Source organism: Polypterus senegalus, chromosome 3 (assembly GCF_016835505.1).
Source record: "Polypterus senegalus isolate Bchr_013 chromosome 3, ASM1683550v1, whole genome shotgun sequence".
NCBI classification, from domain to species: Eukaryota; Metazoa; Chordata; class Cladistia; order Polypteriformes; family Polypteridae; genus Polypterus; species Polypterus senegalus.
The window spans coordinates 270,744,241-270,764,471 of NC_053156.1; the positions used below are offsets into that span (position 1 = coordinate 270,744,241).

At 35.3% G+C, this 20,231-nt stretch overlaps 1 protein-coding gene across 5 annotated transcripts in view; it reads right to left on the reverse strand.

Annotated features, from left to right (window-relative positions):
* Window positions 1-20,231, reverse strand: part of tfeb (transcription factor EB) — a 92,223-nt gene that overhangs the window by 4,363 nt on the left and 67,629 nt on the right. For 3 of the 5 annotated variants that reach the window (XM_039749170.1, XM_039749172.1, XM_039749173.1), the window contains exons 3-7: window positions 16,852-17,076; window positions 15,285-15,380; window positions 6,006-6,123; window positions 5,362-5,418; window positions 3,317-3,392 (exon numbers count right to left, since the gene is read on the reverse strand). In XM_039749170.1, coding sequence (XP_039605104.1) covers window positions 3,317-3,392; window positions 5,362-5,418; window positions 6,006-6,123; window positions 15,285-15,380; window positions 16,852-17,076 — 572 coding nt within the window. The remainder of the gene's footprint in view (window positions 1-3,316; window positions 3,393-5,361; window positions 5,419-6,005; window positions 6,124-15,284; window positions 15,381-16,851; window positions 17,077-20,231) is intronic. The other 2 variants (XM_039749174.1, XM_039749175.1) reach the window with 2 other exon arrangements.

The following is a 20,231-nucleotide window of genomic DNA, read 5'->3' on the forward strand; positions in this document are numbered from 1 at the left end:
TACCTTTTATGTTTCTGACTTATTTTTTTAAGAAGAAAACTGCACTTTATGTTGAAATTTTGGTTATTATTATTTAAAGACAATACTATTCTGAACATGTACTTAAAGTACTTAAACTACCACTTTATTTTTAAGTCTGCCCAATTTTAACCAGGGATGATATTTTTGTTTCTGTTTTGAATTCAAATGCAGTTTAAAAGCTTTTTTTTCAGAAATTAAAACAGCTTCAGTTTACAATATTCATGTCCATGTCTATTATTTGATTCTGTCGCCCACTAAAACCGTTTTAAATTAAAAAAAAACATTTGCATTTGGGGCAAATTTACATGTGCGATTACATACATTAATCAAGATTAATTCTTACACAGCCTCTAATTAATTGGATTAATTTTTTAATCGAGTCCCACCCTATATATATATATATGTAGATTTGTATATATGTGTATATACAGTATATATGTAGATATGTATATGTTGTATATACTGTATATATATATGTGTATATATATATATATTTATATATGTTTATATGTATATATATGTTTATATATGTGTCTGTGTGTGTGTATATATATATATATATATATATATATATATATATATATATATATATATATATATGCCAGCAACACTCATGACAATGACAAAACAATTACATTGTCAATCATGTTACGCTATTATTAAAATGTTTCCTTTTCTTTTTACTTCTCCGCTGCCAATCGTAGGTATTTTACTATATATATATATATATATAATATAAATAGATAGATATGACAACAACACTCATATCAATGACAAAACAATTACATTAACAATCATCTTACGTTATTTTTAAAATGTTTGCTTTTCTTTTTCATAACTTCTTTAACACACTACTTCTCCGCTGCGAAGCGCGGGTATTCTGCTAGTATATATATATATAGCATTTTTAATGTAGGTAGATCATTTCAAACTGGTCATTTGAAAAGTAAGCCGAAAAAGTGTGGGCCCTCCTGAACTAGATACATGTACTTATATGACAGCATGAACTGCTTGTAGATAAGGTTAGTCTTTTATTGGTGTCAACATATTGCAGTAATTTTATTAAAAATAAATACCGGTCGTTATAAAACCATTCACATGTGAGATGCCCGTGCACTGTGTCATCCCCGGGAACCAGGGATTCCTGGGAATGGATTCCCTATACTACACTTGATCAAGTTATGTTACACATTCTATGAAGCATTTTTACTTGTTCTCACTCTCAGAAACACACACAAACACCGTATTATTGTGAGCAAAGTATCCAAGAGATGAAAATGAAGTCAAAAGATGAGGTCAGTATTGGCAGCAATGTTTCAAACCCACAAAGACAATCACGAATGAATGACCAGTGCCAAGAAACAAAATGAAAGCAAACGTCTAATTTAGAAACAAGTCATAACCAAAATATCAATCCAATTACTAGGGCCTACTTGAATAATAAACTAGTTACCACTAAAGGTTGAAAAAATGTAGTATCCAATGGAGAATAAAGAGATACATAATAGCTAGCAATTCATAACGTCACATCCAGTGATGTCAAAAGCATGACAAACAGGATCACATGCTCAAGATGGTCTTGCGTGAATAAAATCCAACAGTAACAAAAATCTACTTTTAATTATCGAACCATTTGTGGAACAGGCTTTAAAAATGAAAAGTACATAATATACACACCCCAAAACAAGCAAAAGCATTATGTGTAACAAATGATACGTATGACATTATGGTATTACCTTAAAAGCTTTTCAGAACAAAGAACACTATTCATCTAATTAACACTAGCCACTTGCTTTAAAACTGATTTGCATCATTTATTATTTTCCCTTATAACTGGGATAAGTTACTGATAAATCATCAATAACTGGCCTGTACATTACATTTTAAATTTATGTACTATTTTATTAACCACATGACTTTTTTTAGTTCACTGCCAGCCAGAAATAGTCATATGAAGGGAGTTCACCTGCAAAATGTTTTCAAGATAATCCTCACCAAAATTGATCAAAGGACAGAAACAGTGTGATAATAGTGTATTTATATGCTGTCACACCTCTTTTTACTGAAAAATGTTGACATGACATACCTCACCTTCCTAAATCAGCTCTACCTGCATTTTGCAAGAAAAGATTTAATCAACTTTGACTTCATGTCCCAGGGATGATGAAAACACCTAACGTTTCATTTTTTGATTTGGTGTTTGAGGACAGTAGTCAGTTAAGCAATTTCTACGAACTGCTTCTGAACTCATCCCTACTCTGGAAACCTTTTTTGAACAAAAGTGTGAATGGATGAAGACTAAAGCTAAATGATATAATCCACTTCCAAATGTTCTAACATTAATAGAAGAAAGTAAAAAGCTCTGCCTGAATTAAGCCCCATTTGCTTAGCCACATTCTTTTATACCACTAGTGGTTTGGGACGATATTGAGAAAGCTATGCGTTTCCTACATTTTTAATAGGTATATGCTTTTCTTTGCTATATATTTACTGACAAAAGTGCATTACTTTAATAATCCACCAGTCTATGCTGCAGAAGTCTTATGTGGTTTCTCTGCTGACAAGGGGCTCACACATAAAACTACTATAGTAATCTGATGTACAGTTTTTGTTTTTCAAATACATTTTCTAATTAAAATCGCTGGAAAGGTGTTAAAGGAATGGAAACAAAACTAAACAGTGTCCTTTCAGCCTTTTATGTCTACATTTCAATTCAGAAACAAGAACTTGAATGAATTTAGCCAGCTACATTGGTTGGAAGTTTTTTGTACGGGAATGAGGTGCTACATCTATCTAATTAAAAAGCTTAGTGGCGAAACCTCAGAACTCTAATGAAATACATTTGGAGAACATAAATTGTTCTACCACGACCCTTGCCAGGAAAAGCGCATGGGAAGATGAGATGAGATGATAAATTGTTCTTATTAATTATATGCACAATTCCTAATCTGAAATGTAAGAAAGAATATTGTACACACTAAAGACACATTCCTAGCTGATACTATGGTTTTGTCATAACATAAAACTGAATGCATTTTTGCAGTGTGCTTCTTCAGGTTTCAAAATTTGCTTCTATTAGATGAGATAAATAAGAGCCACAAACAAATTGACAGCATTAAGTGAAAAGCAGAAATATTGAATGCTGTAACGATGGTGAGCAAACAGTTATAGGGCTTACAGTTATTTTTTAGATATTTTACAAAATGTAAAATGCACAATCATTCTGGAAGTGCATCAGTGTAACAAGGAAACAAGTAGATTATTTAGTCATGAACTAAATGAAACAAGAACTTACATGTCATTAGTCTTTGGGATCATGGTTCCAAGTTCCTTTATGCGATCATTGATATTAAACCTCCTCCTTCTTTCAACTGTATAAATGAAAAGGTGATGTGTCAATGATATGAAACACTGGTGTAAGTCTCAGGCCACAAGAAAATGTCACAGGGGTGAAGAAATCACTTAGCCAGAAACCAAAGACAAGGACAATCTGGTGACTTTCAAATGATTTTCATTGGAATGGACAGTAAGGACTGCTCAGCTCACTACACAACCATTTTGCTTTCAATATTACAGACAATGAAGATGATTTTTAAAAAATCTTTTACACTTTGGCATAAAAGTGCACCAACAAACCTATAGTAAGTAAAAAAATTACTTTCACTTAACTATAAAGATGTAAAATACTGTAGTATTCATTTTCTGGTATTCATGTTTTTGCTTTGTCACAGCAGTATATTTTAAATGAATTACTTATACAGGAGTTTTCAAATTTATTTCACTTCTTCTTTTGTTCTACTTGAACTTTGTTAGGTAATAATAGCCACAAGAATATTTTACTCCTTGGAGTTTGGGGAAGGTCTATTATGTCTAAGGGCTGCCACCAAGACCACCAGCACTGACAGGACAGGTTTCTGTGTTAGCTTTCCAACTCACTTGTCTCACATATGACCCATTTGCTGCCATCTACCACTCTGAGTTCTGTTTGTGGTAACCTCAAGTAGAACCTGCCTTATCACGCTGCCATGGAAAGACGTTCTCTGATCACTAGTGAAACTTTTGGTTGGTCTTGTCCCTGTTGAACCCTTAGACCAGGGGTATGAAAGGTTGGTCCTGGAGGGCCCATAGTGGCTGCAGGTTTTTTTTCCAACCCAGTTGCTTAATTAGAATTAAATCCTTGCCAGTAACTGATCTTATTTATTTTTATGGTTTCTTTTCATTCTGCTATCTCAGCCCATTCTTAATATTGTAGATTTTTCCTTTCCAGAACTATCATCCAAAAGATTGGCAGCTTGAAGTGAGTGAGTAATTTTCAGGTCTTCACTTTTTTCTCTTTAGCTTCCTTCTAAATATATTATTAAATGAATACACTGAGTAGGTAAATGAACAACTGCATCCTATTGTGAATAATGAGCAATTAAAAACAGTGAATGCAGCCGTTGGAGACTACACTATGGAATTCAAAGTAGCGAGAATCGTAACAAGAAAGACAACTAAAATGAATCATAAAAATGTTTCAAAAGGAAATGAGGTGGAACAAAAATCTGCAGTCACTATGGCCCTCCAGGACCAACTCTGTAGACCCCTGATTTAGGATTGTTAAGCATGACCCAGGTGCCATCTTTTGTTTTCATAAAATATATGCCTGCCACAAAATGCATTAGTGTAATGCTATTTTTCAGAGCTTGTTATCTGGGTAGTAGTTGTTTATTTGCTTGTTAAAACAGTACATAACATTTGACTAAACAGAAAGAAACAATGAGCTCTAAAAATATTCCCTTGTGTAGCCTGATTTTTCTGCAGTGCTATAAATATACCTGTATATAATTATGATATTTAAAAGATGTTATATTATAGTTGCTTATATAAGCTATATATCATGTTATATCTGTACAATTGTATATAACATAACACTCTCAAACCCACATTCAGAGTTGCAGATGAAGGTAAATGAGTGTTGTGCTCAAACTGTTAAAAGTTTAAGAGTTTTATATTTCTGCATGCCTTGCATTTTTCCAGGTAATATTACATAATTTCACCATTTTAAAACATAATTACACGGATATCACAGTTGCTGATAACATCTTCCTGTCAAACTATATGAGAATTGGGTTAGCTAGTTATACAATGCCATATACTAAATAAGGTTCAAGTTGTTTTCCATTGTTACAAAGGAATTCTTATTTGCAGCAGTTGCAAAACCAGGCGGGTTAACGATATACCAGATTATTGTATATTTTCAGTTAAACATTTAAAAAAAAAGGTTTGAATGACTTTGTTATCCTCCTCTTATTACTGCACTTTACACCTCTTCCAACCAATAAAAAAAAAAACACTTACTAAGGTTATGATTGTCTTTCTTCTGTCTCTCCTTGGCCAGAGCTCGCGCCTCTGCATCTTAAAGAAACAAATAACTATCAGCAAAGTTATTAGATGAGTATCTATTATTTTCTTTGTCTTTGTTTCAGTATAGCAATAGGAAAACCTTGCTTCTCACAGCATGTCAGATTCCAAATGATATTTGTTTCTAAGTACATAAAGGAGCCTAATAAGGTGCAGCAAACAGTACCTGGCTGGGGAGGTGGGGCAGGCAGTGACAGGACTGTCCTGGAGAAATGGCTTTCCTTGGAAAACTAATAGCATGAGGTGCAAAGACACCAGGGATTGTTATAAGGGGCTCTAGCTTCATGTTTATATTACAAAAAGAACATCCACCCTGACTCCTGGATAAAACAGAAACCATGAGCTCAGAAGGTGAAGGGCTACATATGGTATATAAACTATTTATTTTATTATTTATTCATAATTCATATTCAGTTAAATTAAGCTTGGATAGGTGGATAACTGTGTATAATTACATTTAATTTCACTTTTATTACTGATAAATAGTAACATTTTATTTCATTTATTGATAATTAAATACTCCCATACAGCCATTATGGTAAGTTAACATCGATAAAGCTTCCGGTTTGGTTGATGCTCACCTGAAATCTCTCTTTTGATGGCAATATTTGCAGGGCATGAATTGCTGGTCATACCAATGGTGGGACCTGTCAAACTCTGCCTGTTATAAACATCTAAATGGCTGCTGGACAGAGGTAGCTGGGGAAAAAGGAAAGAAAGAAATAGTAAAAAATGTTAAAATAATTACACATACAAGGACGAGGCACTTAACACCCACAGCAGTGTCGTATGGTGGTGGGTTATGGTTATTAGACTTGCCTAAATTATGGTACAATATTTAATGTTTAAGTCTAAAGAACCATAATAATCAGAATTAGGAGCAAGAGTTTCAATGTGTTTAAATAAATACAGCAATGCACATCATGCACAGCAGAACTGACACACAACAGATCACACAAATGAACTTTTAAAATAAAGACAGCTATGGTAAACTTTAAAAACAATAGCAGCATTTAATGAACAGTGGCTCACATGTAATATATATATACCCCAATTAAAATGAAGCAAGAGACACATGAATGTAAACCGCCCAGTCTTTACATATTACCCTTCATTGAAAATGCAGTATAGGAAACAAAATGGTCCCATAAAATGATATATAGTGGCTGTGTTGTTGTCAGAGATTAAACACACTGCTAAATCAAGGGATATAAACAAAATACTTTTGAGTTCATCAGGTTATTTGCTGTATCAATACATACAGTTCCACGTTACTTATCTTACTTTTATCTCAACTTCTGATAAGAAATACTGATATGAGGATAAATGTCAATCCCAAATCCTATTGATAGCATTTCCTGCAATAGAGTTCTAGTAGGCAGCAAACATCTTCAGCATTCTGCCGCAATTTATTTACGCTGTTGGTGAGCTTTATTCTGCTTTGTGATGTGAAGAAAAAGTGAAGTTTTACATCTGTAAAAATATGGCCTATACTTAAAGAATGTTTGACAGTAGCAGTTTTATTTGTCTGTTAAAAGTTGGCACATTCACCTTTGAACAGATTATGCTTTCCATTAAAACCTTCATTGATTTAATGAAAAAGCAAAACAACATTATTCTTCATGTGAAACATTTTCATTAAATACTTTTACATTGCATCTTTTGTTAGGTGATGGTGTCATTATTACCCACAGATAATACTGTACATTAATCTATCTTGTGAATTGGTCTTTTCCACCATGAGCTCATGGCATCCCAGAACTTATCCTGGGAACTTGGGGCATAACACAAGACCCAACCTGACATGGAGTACCAGTGTATAGCAGGATATGCTAATGCACACTCTGCACTGGGGCAATTTTGAATTACCAATTAATTAAACATTTTGGAAAGATGAATGAGGATTCTGAAGTACCCAGAGAAAACTCAAGGTGATGAAAGGAGAAAAGATTTAAGAATTCAAATCCACATTTTGCAGCTGTGAGCCTGCATACATGGAAAAAGTAACTCACGTTACAAGAGATATTACAGAAGACTGTTCATACAGACATATAATTTCACATATGTTCAATTGAATTCAGTATCACAGGCTGCTGAGGATTACTCTGGCAGCACTGAACAGAATGTGGAAATATATGCAGACAGAGCACCAGACCATCATGGGCTTCATTTGCAGCCACATACACCGAGCTAAAAGTTAATCTAATCTACACATCTTTGAGCACGTGGGAGAAACCCCACAAAGGCATGGGAAGAATGTACAAATTCCATAAAGACTACAACTGGACTGTTGGTTCCGAACCTAGACTGCTGGATCCATTACTATATCAAATGCTGTTTATGTTTGTTGAACGTCTCCCTCTTGGGATTTTCTTTTTGGGAAGTGAACACTATGTGTTATATTATATAAATTAGTTTGTCTTAAACATATGCTAATATGCTATTAGGTAATAAAATGGTTATTTATTGTCATATATTAAGTGTGCTGCTTACTACTAACTCCTTCATCCAGGCTCACACACACTATAAGCTATTAGGTAATGATAACCACCTCTTATAATGTTTTTTCTAAGCTATTTATTGATGTGGCCACTGTCTGGTAATGTATGATTTTATGTATTTTTAGACCTGCGTATTCCACTTTGTGGTTGCAGAGGATGTCCAATTTATTTTATAGTACACCTGCCTGTTGATGATTTCATCTTGGTAAACATTAAACTATTTAACAGTAATTAGCTGTATTCTGACAACTCCAGTGTCATTCTGGGTTAATGATAGTTTTTACATGTTCAGTGACTCCCTTACCTCATGCCTTTCCAGTTTTTATGGGTAAATAAGAAATATAGTACTTTATTTACGGACTGCCTAGGGAGTTACTGGTAATTGAGAAGGAGACACTTTTCTGACATGCAAACTGACCACTGCCCTTATTCACCTGTCTTTCTAAATGGTCAGAACATTAAACTGATGTCCTTTCCTTTCTCGCATTTCTGAATCTTAATGTTACTCCCAGGGGCTCCTGATCTGCAGAATATAAACTTAAGGCATGGCACTACAACACAAACGTGCAGATACACTCTTACAAATACTGGTTCTTTAATGGCATTGTATGGTTCTTCTTCTTGGGTTGTGTGGTTCTTCATAGAATTATTGCTTGACAAAGCACCATTTCACTTAGGGAAGGGTTCTTTGCATATGAAGTTGGTTTTTCCTGCTTTGAAAAACTTTCTGGTATGTTGGAAAAAAGTGAAATCTTTAATGCTTGATAGGCTATACCTAGCACACTACTACCAGTTTAAGAAAACCTAAACTTAGCCTGTGTTATTGTATTCAGCAAGAGTTCTTTTAAAATCAGGAGCCCATTCATATTTCACAAATCTGTTACTATCTATTCATAGTTATTGACTGTATGGAGCCTGTTACAGATTAAAAGAAATAAAGGTTCTTAGAACATTAAAACAATCTAGACAAGAACACGCCATTCAGCCTAACGAAGCTTGCCAGTCCTATAAATTAAATTCTTCTCAAAAAACACCAAGTCTAGTTCTTTTCTGGAACTTTTATGTGGATGGACCCAAAAATGGTTCTCCTATGGCACTGTTCTGAAAGACCACTGTGGTATTTTTATTTTTGAAAGTGTAGGGAGATTTAATAATATATCCTTTGTTACAATAGCTAGATATATTGAGTGAAAACAAAACAAGAGTCAAAATTATATAAACAAGTCTTGCATATTAAAAGTCAAAACACCATTTACATTACAAAAATTACTGCCTTCAAAAGAACTTTAGCATTATTTCAAAAGTGACACTTTATGATGTTTCTGTTACAGTTTCTGATTTTAAAGTGTGAAAAAGTTATAAGATGTAAGACTATGCAGTAATTTTATTCTTAATTTTATATGCCATTTTCCAAATGAAACACCACATCACAGTGCTCTTAACATGCCATACTATTGTTTTATACATTTCTGCTATTCATAAATTGTCTCCTAAGCTCACTCAGCAAATATGGAGTGAGCCTGCCACCTTGTGCCTCACACTCTTCAGTGCATTAACCTTTACAGCACAGTAAATGCCAAAGAGAAACAATAAATAAATTGCACATATAAAGTATGTTAGTAATTTACCCACAATAGCCCTTAATTGAAATATTGCAGTGTTTCAGTGTCAGTAAATGCAGAGGACCTGACATTCTGTAAAAAAAAAAGGATGATGGGTAAAACAGGCACAGTTAATTTCAAGCTGCTGGTGATGACAACATAACCTGTATCATTCTAATCAGGGGGCTGTCGATGAGGCAAGACTTTAATCTATACAAGGATACTAAGAGAATTTAAATTTTTATTAATCGGAATTTAAAACAAAGATTCTTGCCTGCCAATGCTCAGATATTATACTTATCACCAATCTCATTTATATTAGTCTGAGTAACGAATCAAGTAATTAAGTCTTCTGTCTTTTATTGAAAATTTAATTCCTTTGTCTTGTCAAGCCACCATAAGTATATTTCTGGTGTTTTCATTGTATGAATATCAGATTGTAGATTACAATCTTTTGTGGCTGGAGAAGAAGCAGGATACATAATAGTGTCTCCTGTTCAGAAATGATACTTAAGGACTTTATTTTATCATTTATTTAATTTATATACAATACAGTGTAATCAAAACAATGGACAGCTAGGAATTAAAATGTACACATTCAATTCAGCAGGGTCTGCTCTTTAGTCAGTGTCTTTTCTAGTCTAGGATTACTTATTTATTTAGTCACAGGAGTTAACATCTATTTTGAATAACTGATAAGTATGAAATGTTAAATGATACAAATTTTACCTACTATAAATCAATCTCATATATGGTTTATATTATATTTTTCCAATATAAAATTAGACTACATAAAGTTTATAGTCCATGATTTTTTTTATTAGTTGAATTTCCAAAGACTTAAATAAAAAAAAAAACAGATTACAGAAATGAACCCTTTACATTTACACAGTATTCATAAATGAATACTTGGGATATATTTCCAAAGCATCAAAATAAAGTACTGCTGCTATAATTATACTTTTGATAATTTCTTTTAAATTCCTTCACACCTTGTGAGCTGGACTGTTGAAGTGAAAAGACTCTTCCCATACTGTTGGCCTCCTGCCATTGTCTGAGGCTGGCATCCTCCTTTACATTTTCTTGTGAAACATTTGCACTAGTAGTTGCATTAAGAACTATTTACAAGACAGCTTCCTATTGTAATGAAATAAACTCATTTTGATTGTCATACCAAACGGAGGTATATTACACAGTGAAATCTAATAAGAGAAAACTTATTACAATGATTTTAATTATTTATCTAACAGAAAGCTGATGCATTTATAGAGCCTGAATTTCACAAGTCTATTTTTAAGAGGCTCTGAAACAATGTGATATAAAAGGTGCAAGGATTATCAGATTCCATGTGCAGATGTCGTTTACTTTCTTATTGGTTGTAAGAATTGCAAGACTGATACATTTCTGGTTCAGTATTTTGGCATTTATCATCATACTTCATACTCTAAAATCTATTTTACTTTTACGTGGAAATATTTTGATGTGTGCCCAGGCTACACCTCATTCTTTATTTTCTGGGTACTCCCGTCCTTATCCTTTTTGGAGTATACAATACACATAAGGTCATACAGACCCCCTGGCAGTGCCTTTCTTTTTGCACTAGCACAGGGAAACATGTTTTTCCTTCCATTGTATGTTTTCCTTCCTGCCCTGTGCCAATCTTTCCTGCTTGCCATTCCTATCAGCCATACCAACCATTACAATATACCAATTCACAATTTATAAAGGTGAATGAATTATGTTTGCAATTTATTTATTATTTAAAAAAAAGCACATAAGAACAATTTTTTTTCACAAGAAAGGTAAATGTTCCATTGCATTAGACGTAATTCACCTAATACACCACACAAAGCCAAAGCACCTGTCAGTCTTCTCACACTTCTTTATTTCTTGTAGCAAGTTTTCACAGCAAATGCAGCTTTACAGGAAACACTCAACATTACTGAAGATTTACATACAGTATATTAATGAATATTCACTTTTCATCTTTTTTAAGCACTTGAGAAAGTATATTATAGAAAACTCACTGGACAAATGTTTCTGTACCCCTCATCACAAGCATTGTGCTTACCAGCTGAATTTTCTGCCCATCAATGATCTCCACAATAGCATATGTATTGCCTTTTTCTTTCATGTTCGCTTTGCCTTGCCAGTGTGATCACCTGCAATAGTAACCCGCAAGAAGCAAAGCCAGACTAGCTCATAGTGCAGTTGTTTTTACGTACAAAAAGTATGAACTTTTCCCTCTCTGGACTTTCAGCTCATGTTCTGCGGTTTAGGTCAATTGTCCTTTAAAATGCACCTCGTAAACAAGTTTAACGCTAATCTACAGCGGTTTAATTGTTAATTTAAAATGGTTAAATTTAAGCTCCACTGGCAAAAGAGCAAAGTACCAAGACTGCCGTCTGTGCACAGGGAAAGCTGTCCATTAAAAGGTTAAGTATTTTACAGGTTTAGATGTTTTTTTTGTAAAAAGTCAGCCATAAAGTCACAAGTCATCTAGTGAGAAGTCTCTATGCCAACTTATTTACTGGAAATAAATTGGTATTGTTAATTTCATTAGACTGATATCTATAAAAATGGTCTAAAATGCTCCAGGAGGAAGATATTTACACAATCATCAATTTAGCAGTCCCTTTCTGTTTCTATAAAGATTTCTATGATGAGATCTGCCATAAAAAAGCCCTGCTAAGCAAACACTGCAGTACAAAAGGAAACACAGTGCGTAGTTCACATTTCACTGAGATTAACATAAAGGCACATAGTGATGTGTATAAATACCAACACGCTGTACAAAGACGATGACTTACACGCATTAGACCATTCCTGCTGATGGAATAGGAAGGCTTTTACAAAGTAGGCAATGCCTCTCTTTTAGTCCCTCAACAGTCCTTTTATTTAGCGTAAAACTGCACAAATTCAAATGCTACAAGAGCTAATACATGAAATGTTTATGTCTCAATGTGCTTAATAAGAAAGCATTCCCTCAAGATTTTATAATTTAATATTTCTGAGATATTTTCCCTTATACAGTCTTCACCAAATCCTAATAGAAGACAGTAGAAGATTCAACAGCAAGATTTAGAAAAGAAAAATCAGTTGATGCAGTATCATAGTCAGAAAAAATAAGTGCACACTTAGTTATAGCAGAACTTTTAAGGACCATTAGAATCAAGTGCATCACAAGATATTTAGGTTCTATTCTTTTGTTGTCTATTCTGGCAACACTGGGTGCTAGGCAGAATCACCAGACAACTTGCTAGGCTCAATCACACACATACACATGCACACCCATACCAATACCAATACCAATAAACAAAACACACTTCTTATAGACTGTTTGGGGGTGGGGGTTGCGGGGTCAGAGGGAGTGAGGGAGGGCGAACTGAGTACTTGGAGAAAAACCCATGCAGTAGGGGATATGGGACAACATGTCACCTCCACAGAGACAGCAACTGGAATCCAAACCCATGGCACTGTAACCATGAGGACATGGAATTAATCATTATAAAGAATAAAGAAATGCCCTCATAAAAAAAAAAAAAAAAAATATGTAAAAGTAATACCAAAGTATGCTGGGGTGAGCATCCCACCTCATCTCATTGCCTGTACATACACTGTGCTATAAGTGATATAAGCTAGAGTATTTTTCAGTTTCTTTGTTACACCTTGCCCGATGAAGGGGCGTTAGCTGCCTCGAAAGCTTGCATTTATAATCTATTTAGTTAGCCAATAAAAGGTGTCATTTCACCCTACTTTCTCCTGTATCAATCTATGGCTAACACAGTACAACACTCTACTGCTATGTGTAATATAGTGTAATGGTATAATTAAGTACAATTGTAATTGTTATTCCACATTTTTTACAAATACGTATGTATATAAATTGTGAAATAACAATTACAATTGAGCACTTAATCACAGCGTTACACTGTATTACACAGTAAGTATAAGGTAATAACACATAGTTACTCTGTAATTATATAGGTAATTACTTGGTAAGTACAGCGTTATTTTGGGGCACCTAATATAAAGTGAGGCCAAAACTATAAAGTGATGCATTCTCTGTGCTTGTATTCAATCAGCTAGTCAATATTTATTTGTGTGCATTTTACAGTGGCCACTACCTCAATGTGCTTTATACATTACAATATTGAAACTGGTATGTTATGTAGGAGAGGCACTGTGTCACAGTGATTACAGAATCAGCCCCACTGCTTCAGGAGACATGACTTTGATTTCATGCCCAATTACTGCCTTGGTCTGAAATGCACACCTTATCCAATTTGCAGTGTAGGTTTTGTTCATGTACTTTAAATTACTTACACAATGAAAAGACATGCAAGTTAATGTAAATAGTGATTTTAAAATGGCCTGAGTGAGTTCCTGTCTAATACTACCAGGGGTAGAATTCACATAACAGCAACTACTTGGGAAAGCTATTTTAGAAAAGTAAGTGTTGGCACAGTAGTAGTAACAGCAGTAGTAGTAGTAGTAGTAGTGGTAATACTGTCACATGTACAGAAAACACTGCTGACACTCAGCTTAAAAGTTCTATGTTTGAATACTGCTTAAGCCTGTGAGGAGTCTATATTAACATGTTTCTGTCTTGATTCTCAAGTCTTCCACCTATATATCAATGGTGCGTATGTTAGGTTAACATTAGGGCAGAGTAGTGGCTCTGAGGCTAAGGATCTGCGCTGGTATCCCAAAGGTTGCCGGTTCGAATTCCTGTCACTACAAAAAAGAGATCCTACTCTGCTGGGCCATTAACCTTCAGTTGCTCCAGGAGCGCTGTACAATGGCTGACCCTGTGCTCTGACTCCAAGGGGTATGCGAAAACTAACAAATTCCTAATACAAGAAATTGTATAAGGTGAAATAAAGAACAAAAAAAAATTCACTCTGTATTGAATGAGTTTGGGATTGTGAGTGAGTGAAATCTGCAATTGACCTGGGTCCTGCCCAAGATTAATTCCCACTCTACACATCAGTCTGCATATTCTGTGGCTCACCCAGGCCCTGAAATTATTAAGCAAGATAGAAAATTGATTTATAGTTTCAGAAAAAAGATGAAAGAATGAAATGATACATAGAAGATAAAGGCTGAGAGGCATTTAAATAACAAATTAAGATTGTAGTAGGGTGGTATGGTGAACTATCACCGCAACCTCACAGCACAAAGTTCAGTTCAAAGTGTGGGTACCATCTGAGTGGATGTTGCACATTCTATGTATGTATGTGTATTTTTTCTACAGGTCCACCAGTTTCCTCAAAGAACTGCATGATAAGTTAACTTTTCAGTTTAAACTATTCTGGTCTGACCGAGTGCTCCTGGGGTGGGTTTGGTTCCCTTTGACACTGCATTATATTAAGCAAATTCAGAAAATGGGTGGTTAAATGGGAAACACATTTTAGTTTTACTGCCTAGAGCTCACGCTATAAATTAATAGTTCAGTACAAATGTTTTAATTATGCTACTCAATATGCCATTAAAAATGTAATTACATCATATCTGACTATAAACAAGCTGTCCTAAATGAAGACTGTTTGTTTTAGTGGTTCTCTAATAAAATGGAGGAAATGTGATACATTTTATAGAAATAAAGTAATTACTTTAAAGGAAAATAAAAGAAAAAGTCACAATTATCAATAAGCCCAAAAGGCCACTTTTGTAGAAGTTTTGAAATTCTCAAGATTTGAAATAAAGAAAAGGAAGGCATAATGGGGCATGTATTGTTTCTCACATATGCACTTACTGTATTTGGCATCTGCACGACAGGTTCAAAGTACGGGAGGATGTCATCATTATAGCTGGACTCCAAGCTAATGATATCATCAATTACTTCTTCTATCTGCATTAAGAAAGAAAACATGTTTGTGCTAGATTTTGAAGACTGAAATGATCTATTAGTAATTTGTGATACCAAGTACCACAGTGTGGCATCCCAGCCTTCTGAGAAATCCGATGGTATATTTGGGACTCTTATTTAGATTTGCTTATACTAGTTGTTAGGTTTTTATAACCGAGGAATTGTAACTAGCTTGCATTTTGTTCTGCACTCTTCACTTGTGGTGATCAGCTTTACTACTTTATTCTGTAACTGTTATTTCTAAATAGTCCCCCGGATTAATGGTTTCTTGATTACGTTGACCACTTTTGGATGAAAGCAACTCCTAAGCTAATAAATGTAAATTTATATGTAATGAACCTGCTTATTTTAATACATGGTTGAGGGGGACCAGTGTCCTTCCTGGTAGCATTGGGCCCAAGGTAGGAACTGAATGCCAGTACACTGTAGCACACACTTATACAAGGCCAGTTCAGAATTTCCAGTCAACCCAATCTGCAAGTTTGTGAAAATGTAGGAAACCCAGCTTGAGTGGCAGATATTACGCCAACTCCACACACTGGATGGGTTAAGACTTGAACCCAACGAAGAGATGTAACTGCTGTAAATTAGTCATTCTTAGTCATTCCCAAATGAATTTGTTCTAATTAAAGGTAAATAGTGTACTGTAATATTTGTCTTCACTTCAAGATATAGCATCCTGAGTTCAAATCCCATGCCCACATGGAGTTTGCTTGTTTCACTCCCACATCACATCCCAAATTTGTCCTGTGCATGTGTATGACTGAGCCCAGCGATGGTGGTCCAGGGCTGCTCCTTGTCTTGCACTCAAAACTGCCATATAGGTTCCAGCTTCCTGTAGTCCTTAATTGCATTAAGATGGTTTGAGATTGGCAAGATATGGTATTATGGTACTTTCTCCATGATAAATCCAGCCTACTTTTTTAAAAATACATATTTTGATATTCTATGGCACTCTTTCCTGTGGAGAGAGTTATGAATGCAATGTGCAGCCTAAGAGAGAACAGGAAAAAAAATTATAAGACAGAAAAAAATAAAATAAGCACAATTGTAGGTGGACAACATGGTGGTGAACTGATTGGTTCTGTATTCTCACAGCTCCAGAAAACTGGGTTTGAAACTTTGTGTAGACTTTAGTTTCTCTGCATGTGTGTAGGGGGGTTCTTTGAGGTGCAGATTAAGTTAACTGGTGACTCTAAAATGACCCTCTTATGGTTTAAGTGTTGGGTTTTTGTTACCTAGAATGAACTGACACCTATTCTCCCTTGCACACAATGCTGAGAGGATATGCTTCACCATTTAACAATCATACAATTGGATAGCAGGTTTATAAAAGAGGAGTGGAGAAGTAGACAGACTGAAGGAAAAACAGAAAATTAAGAAGAGTTGTTGAAAAAAAGAATATAACAGGAAAATGAGAAATGGAAAAAGATTTTAAGGACATGGCACCTACCTCTCTTTCAGGATGGGAGTTAATGTTCAGCATGGCCATAGGGCTGTTGGGGGCACTGAAGTGTTCTGACCGCATGTGTGTTGGAGGCCCAGCTGGTGGGGGAGAGGGCTGAACCCCAGGGATTGCCTGTACAGTTTGCTTTGTGGCAGATAGGTACTGCTTCACCTGCTGCCTTTGGGACTGCTGAATGTGGTATTTAGTTGGGTTCTCCAGATGAGTTTGCACCTAGAAAAGATAAGATCATATTAGCATACAGGTTAGGCCTCAAATCTGCCCGTTTTTCATGTCAGTTATCTGAAGAGCCTGTATCTTGGCAGCATCATAAAATTGATTTTTGTTGCTTAGGCGAAAGACATTGGAGGCATTAGAGAGTTGATGTGGCTCTCAGATGATGCATAATATTGTGTTGCTTGAAGATTCTAGCCTGGTATTCCTGAGGTGTGACAAAAGATGACACTTTCTTATACTGAACTTCCCTTAACTTTGTGCTTATCCTGGAGTTGCTGCAAGCATTATACAGACACAATTTTTCTATTGGTATTCAATTTAGACCAAATGCTTAATCCTAACTTCCACTACATATCTTGCCCCATTTGCATTCTTACCAATCCTCTATGCTGATGCATTTTCCGAAATATATAACGCAACAGCTACCCTCAGGCAATCATGCTATGATGCCCACATTAAAAGTGACAGTATGGTCCTATCTATACCATACTGGAGCCCTTTGTTAGCCTTGTGTAAGTCCGACAATACCTATTTATCTCACTGACTCTCTGTGTCCCTCATTAACTGTTGGTCTCATAAAAATTACTTTCAGAGCATCTACAATAATTATACACTCTTCTCTCTCCTGGTAGCTGCTGTTTGCACACTGCGATATACAGAATCCTCTCTATTAATGTCTTGGCAGGGTCTCCTCAAAACTGGTTCCATTTATGGTTTCCTCCAATTGATTATCTACAGTATTCTAATAATTAATGAATGTACATTATCTTCAGAAAGTATTAAGACCCCTTTGCTTGTTGTACATTTTGTTACGCTGCAGCCTAAAATATTTAAAATTCATTTTTTTCTCTTCGCACTATACAAACACCAGAATGAAAACAGTACTTTAGGAATTTTTGCAAATTTATTAACAATAAAAAATTGAAATATCATATTGATGCAAGTATTCTGATCCTTTATCATGACACTTGAAATAAGGCACAGGTTCAACCTATTCTATTGCTCATCACTGAGATGTTTCTACGCTTTGTTTGAAGTCCACCTGTGGTCAATTCAATATTTGACATGTTTAGGAAAGACATACACCTGTCTTTATAATTCTTTGTATTTATATAGCACTTTCCTCACTACTCAAAGTGCTCAGCAATTGCGGGTTAAGGGCCTTGCTCAAGGGCCCAACAGAGCAGAGTCCCTTTTGGCATTTACGGAATTCAAACAGGCAACCTTCCGATTGCCAGTGCAGATCCCTAGCCTCAGAGCCACCACTCCGCCTCTTTAGAAGGTCCCACAGCTAAGAATTAGTGACAGAGCAAAAATCAAGCCATGAGATTGAATGAATTACCTGCAGAACATAAATATAGTATTATTTTGAGGAACAGATCTGAAGCACTGCAAAAAATGTCTCCAGCATTGAAGATTCCCAAGAGCAGAGTGGCCTCCATAATTATAAATAGGAAGACGTTTGGAACAATCATTACTCTTCCTAGAGTAGACTAAAATGAGCAGTCAGGGACAAGGGTCTTGGCAAGCGGGGTAACTGTGGACCTGATGGTTACTCTGGCTGAGCTCCAGAGTACCTGTGTGGTGATGGGATAAATTTCCAGAAGGACAATCACCTCTACAACACTCCACCGATCTGTGCATTATAATAGAGTGGTTAGCAAATACATGAAAGCCACTTGGACTTTGCAAATGCGTATGTTAGATTGTGAGAAACAAGATTATCTCGTCTGAGGAAACCAAGAATTAACTGTTTGGCCTCTCTCAAAACCAGGTACCGCTCATCAACTTTGCAATACCATTGGTGGTGGCAGTGTCATACTGTGGGGTTGTTTTTCAGCAATCAAGACTTGTAGATTAAACAAGGTTGAGGGGAAACTGAACAGAGCAAAGTATAGAGATATCCTTAATGAAACCTGCTCCAGAGTGCTCTGGACCTCCAACTAGGCTGAAGATTCTCCTTCAAACAGGACATTGACCCTAAGCACAAGACAGTACTGGCTAAGGGACAACTTTGTGAATGTTCTTGAGTGGCCCAGCCAGAGCCCAGGCTTAGACCCAATTGAACATCTCCGGACAGATCTAAAAATAAGAACCTGACAGAACTTGTGAGGACCTCCAAAGAAGAAAGGATAAAAATTCCCAAATCCAAGTGTGCGAAGCTTGTCGAGTCATACCCAAGGAGAATTCAGGCAGTAATCACTGTCAAAGAGGCTTCAACAAAGTACGAAAGGTCTGAAATCTTATATTAACATGGTATTTGTTTTTTTTATTTTTAATAAACTTCCTAAAATTTCTAAAATACTGCTTTTGGTTTGTCATTCTGCAGTAATGAGTGTTGCTTGAATAGGCAAAATTAATTTAAATGATTTTAGTATAAAGCTGCAACTTAACGAAATGTAAAACAAGAGAAGGAGTCTGAGTACTTTCTGAAAGCACTGTGTAGCTTATTTCAACATCAACATAACTTTAACTGCACTGAATCTTGAAGTTTCAACAAATTAAGCAACTTATGGTTAAAAGTAAGGTGGATATCCATTTTGTGAATTCTGAGTCATCTTTTTCGATAGCCCTCTGTATAATATTTCTCAAATATTGCACATTATTTAAAGGTCTCTCTATTAATCCTTTCTGTAAGATATTAGGCAGAGGGCAAAAGATTTTTTGCAGCAATGCACTAGTTAATTAATTCATAAATTTATTAGTTTATTGAGAGATACACTGCACCCAAGAGTAGAAAGATAAAATGCAATTCTTAGGTATTCCTTTTTCTTCCTCTTTATTGAGGGCTCTTTTGCACATAGGGCTGTTTTTCTTTCCCATATAGCCAAATGTTTTGAGTTTGAGTGAAACCATGATTAGATATGCTTGGTGTTAAATTATGGCTTATCAAGATGTGTTCTTATGATACTTAGTGTACTTTTTGGTTGGGTCTCATTCAGAGCTTTGAGAATCACTGAGGACTGAGACAGCTTGAAGTCAGCATAAATGATACTGTATGTTTCATTTAACGTCTGTATTGTTTTGTCAAAAATTTAATTTACAGATGATTTAATTTGCTAGAGGAAAGAAAATGTCTAGCAGTGTAATACATTTTTATCTTATTGGAGTTTAACTGTTAGGCCATTTAGCTTTATCAATTCACAGGTTCA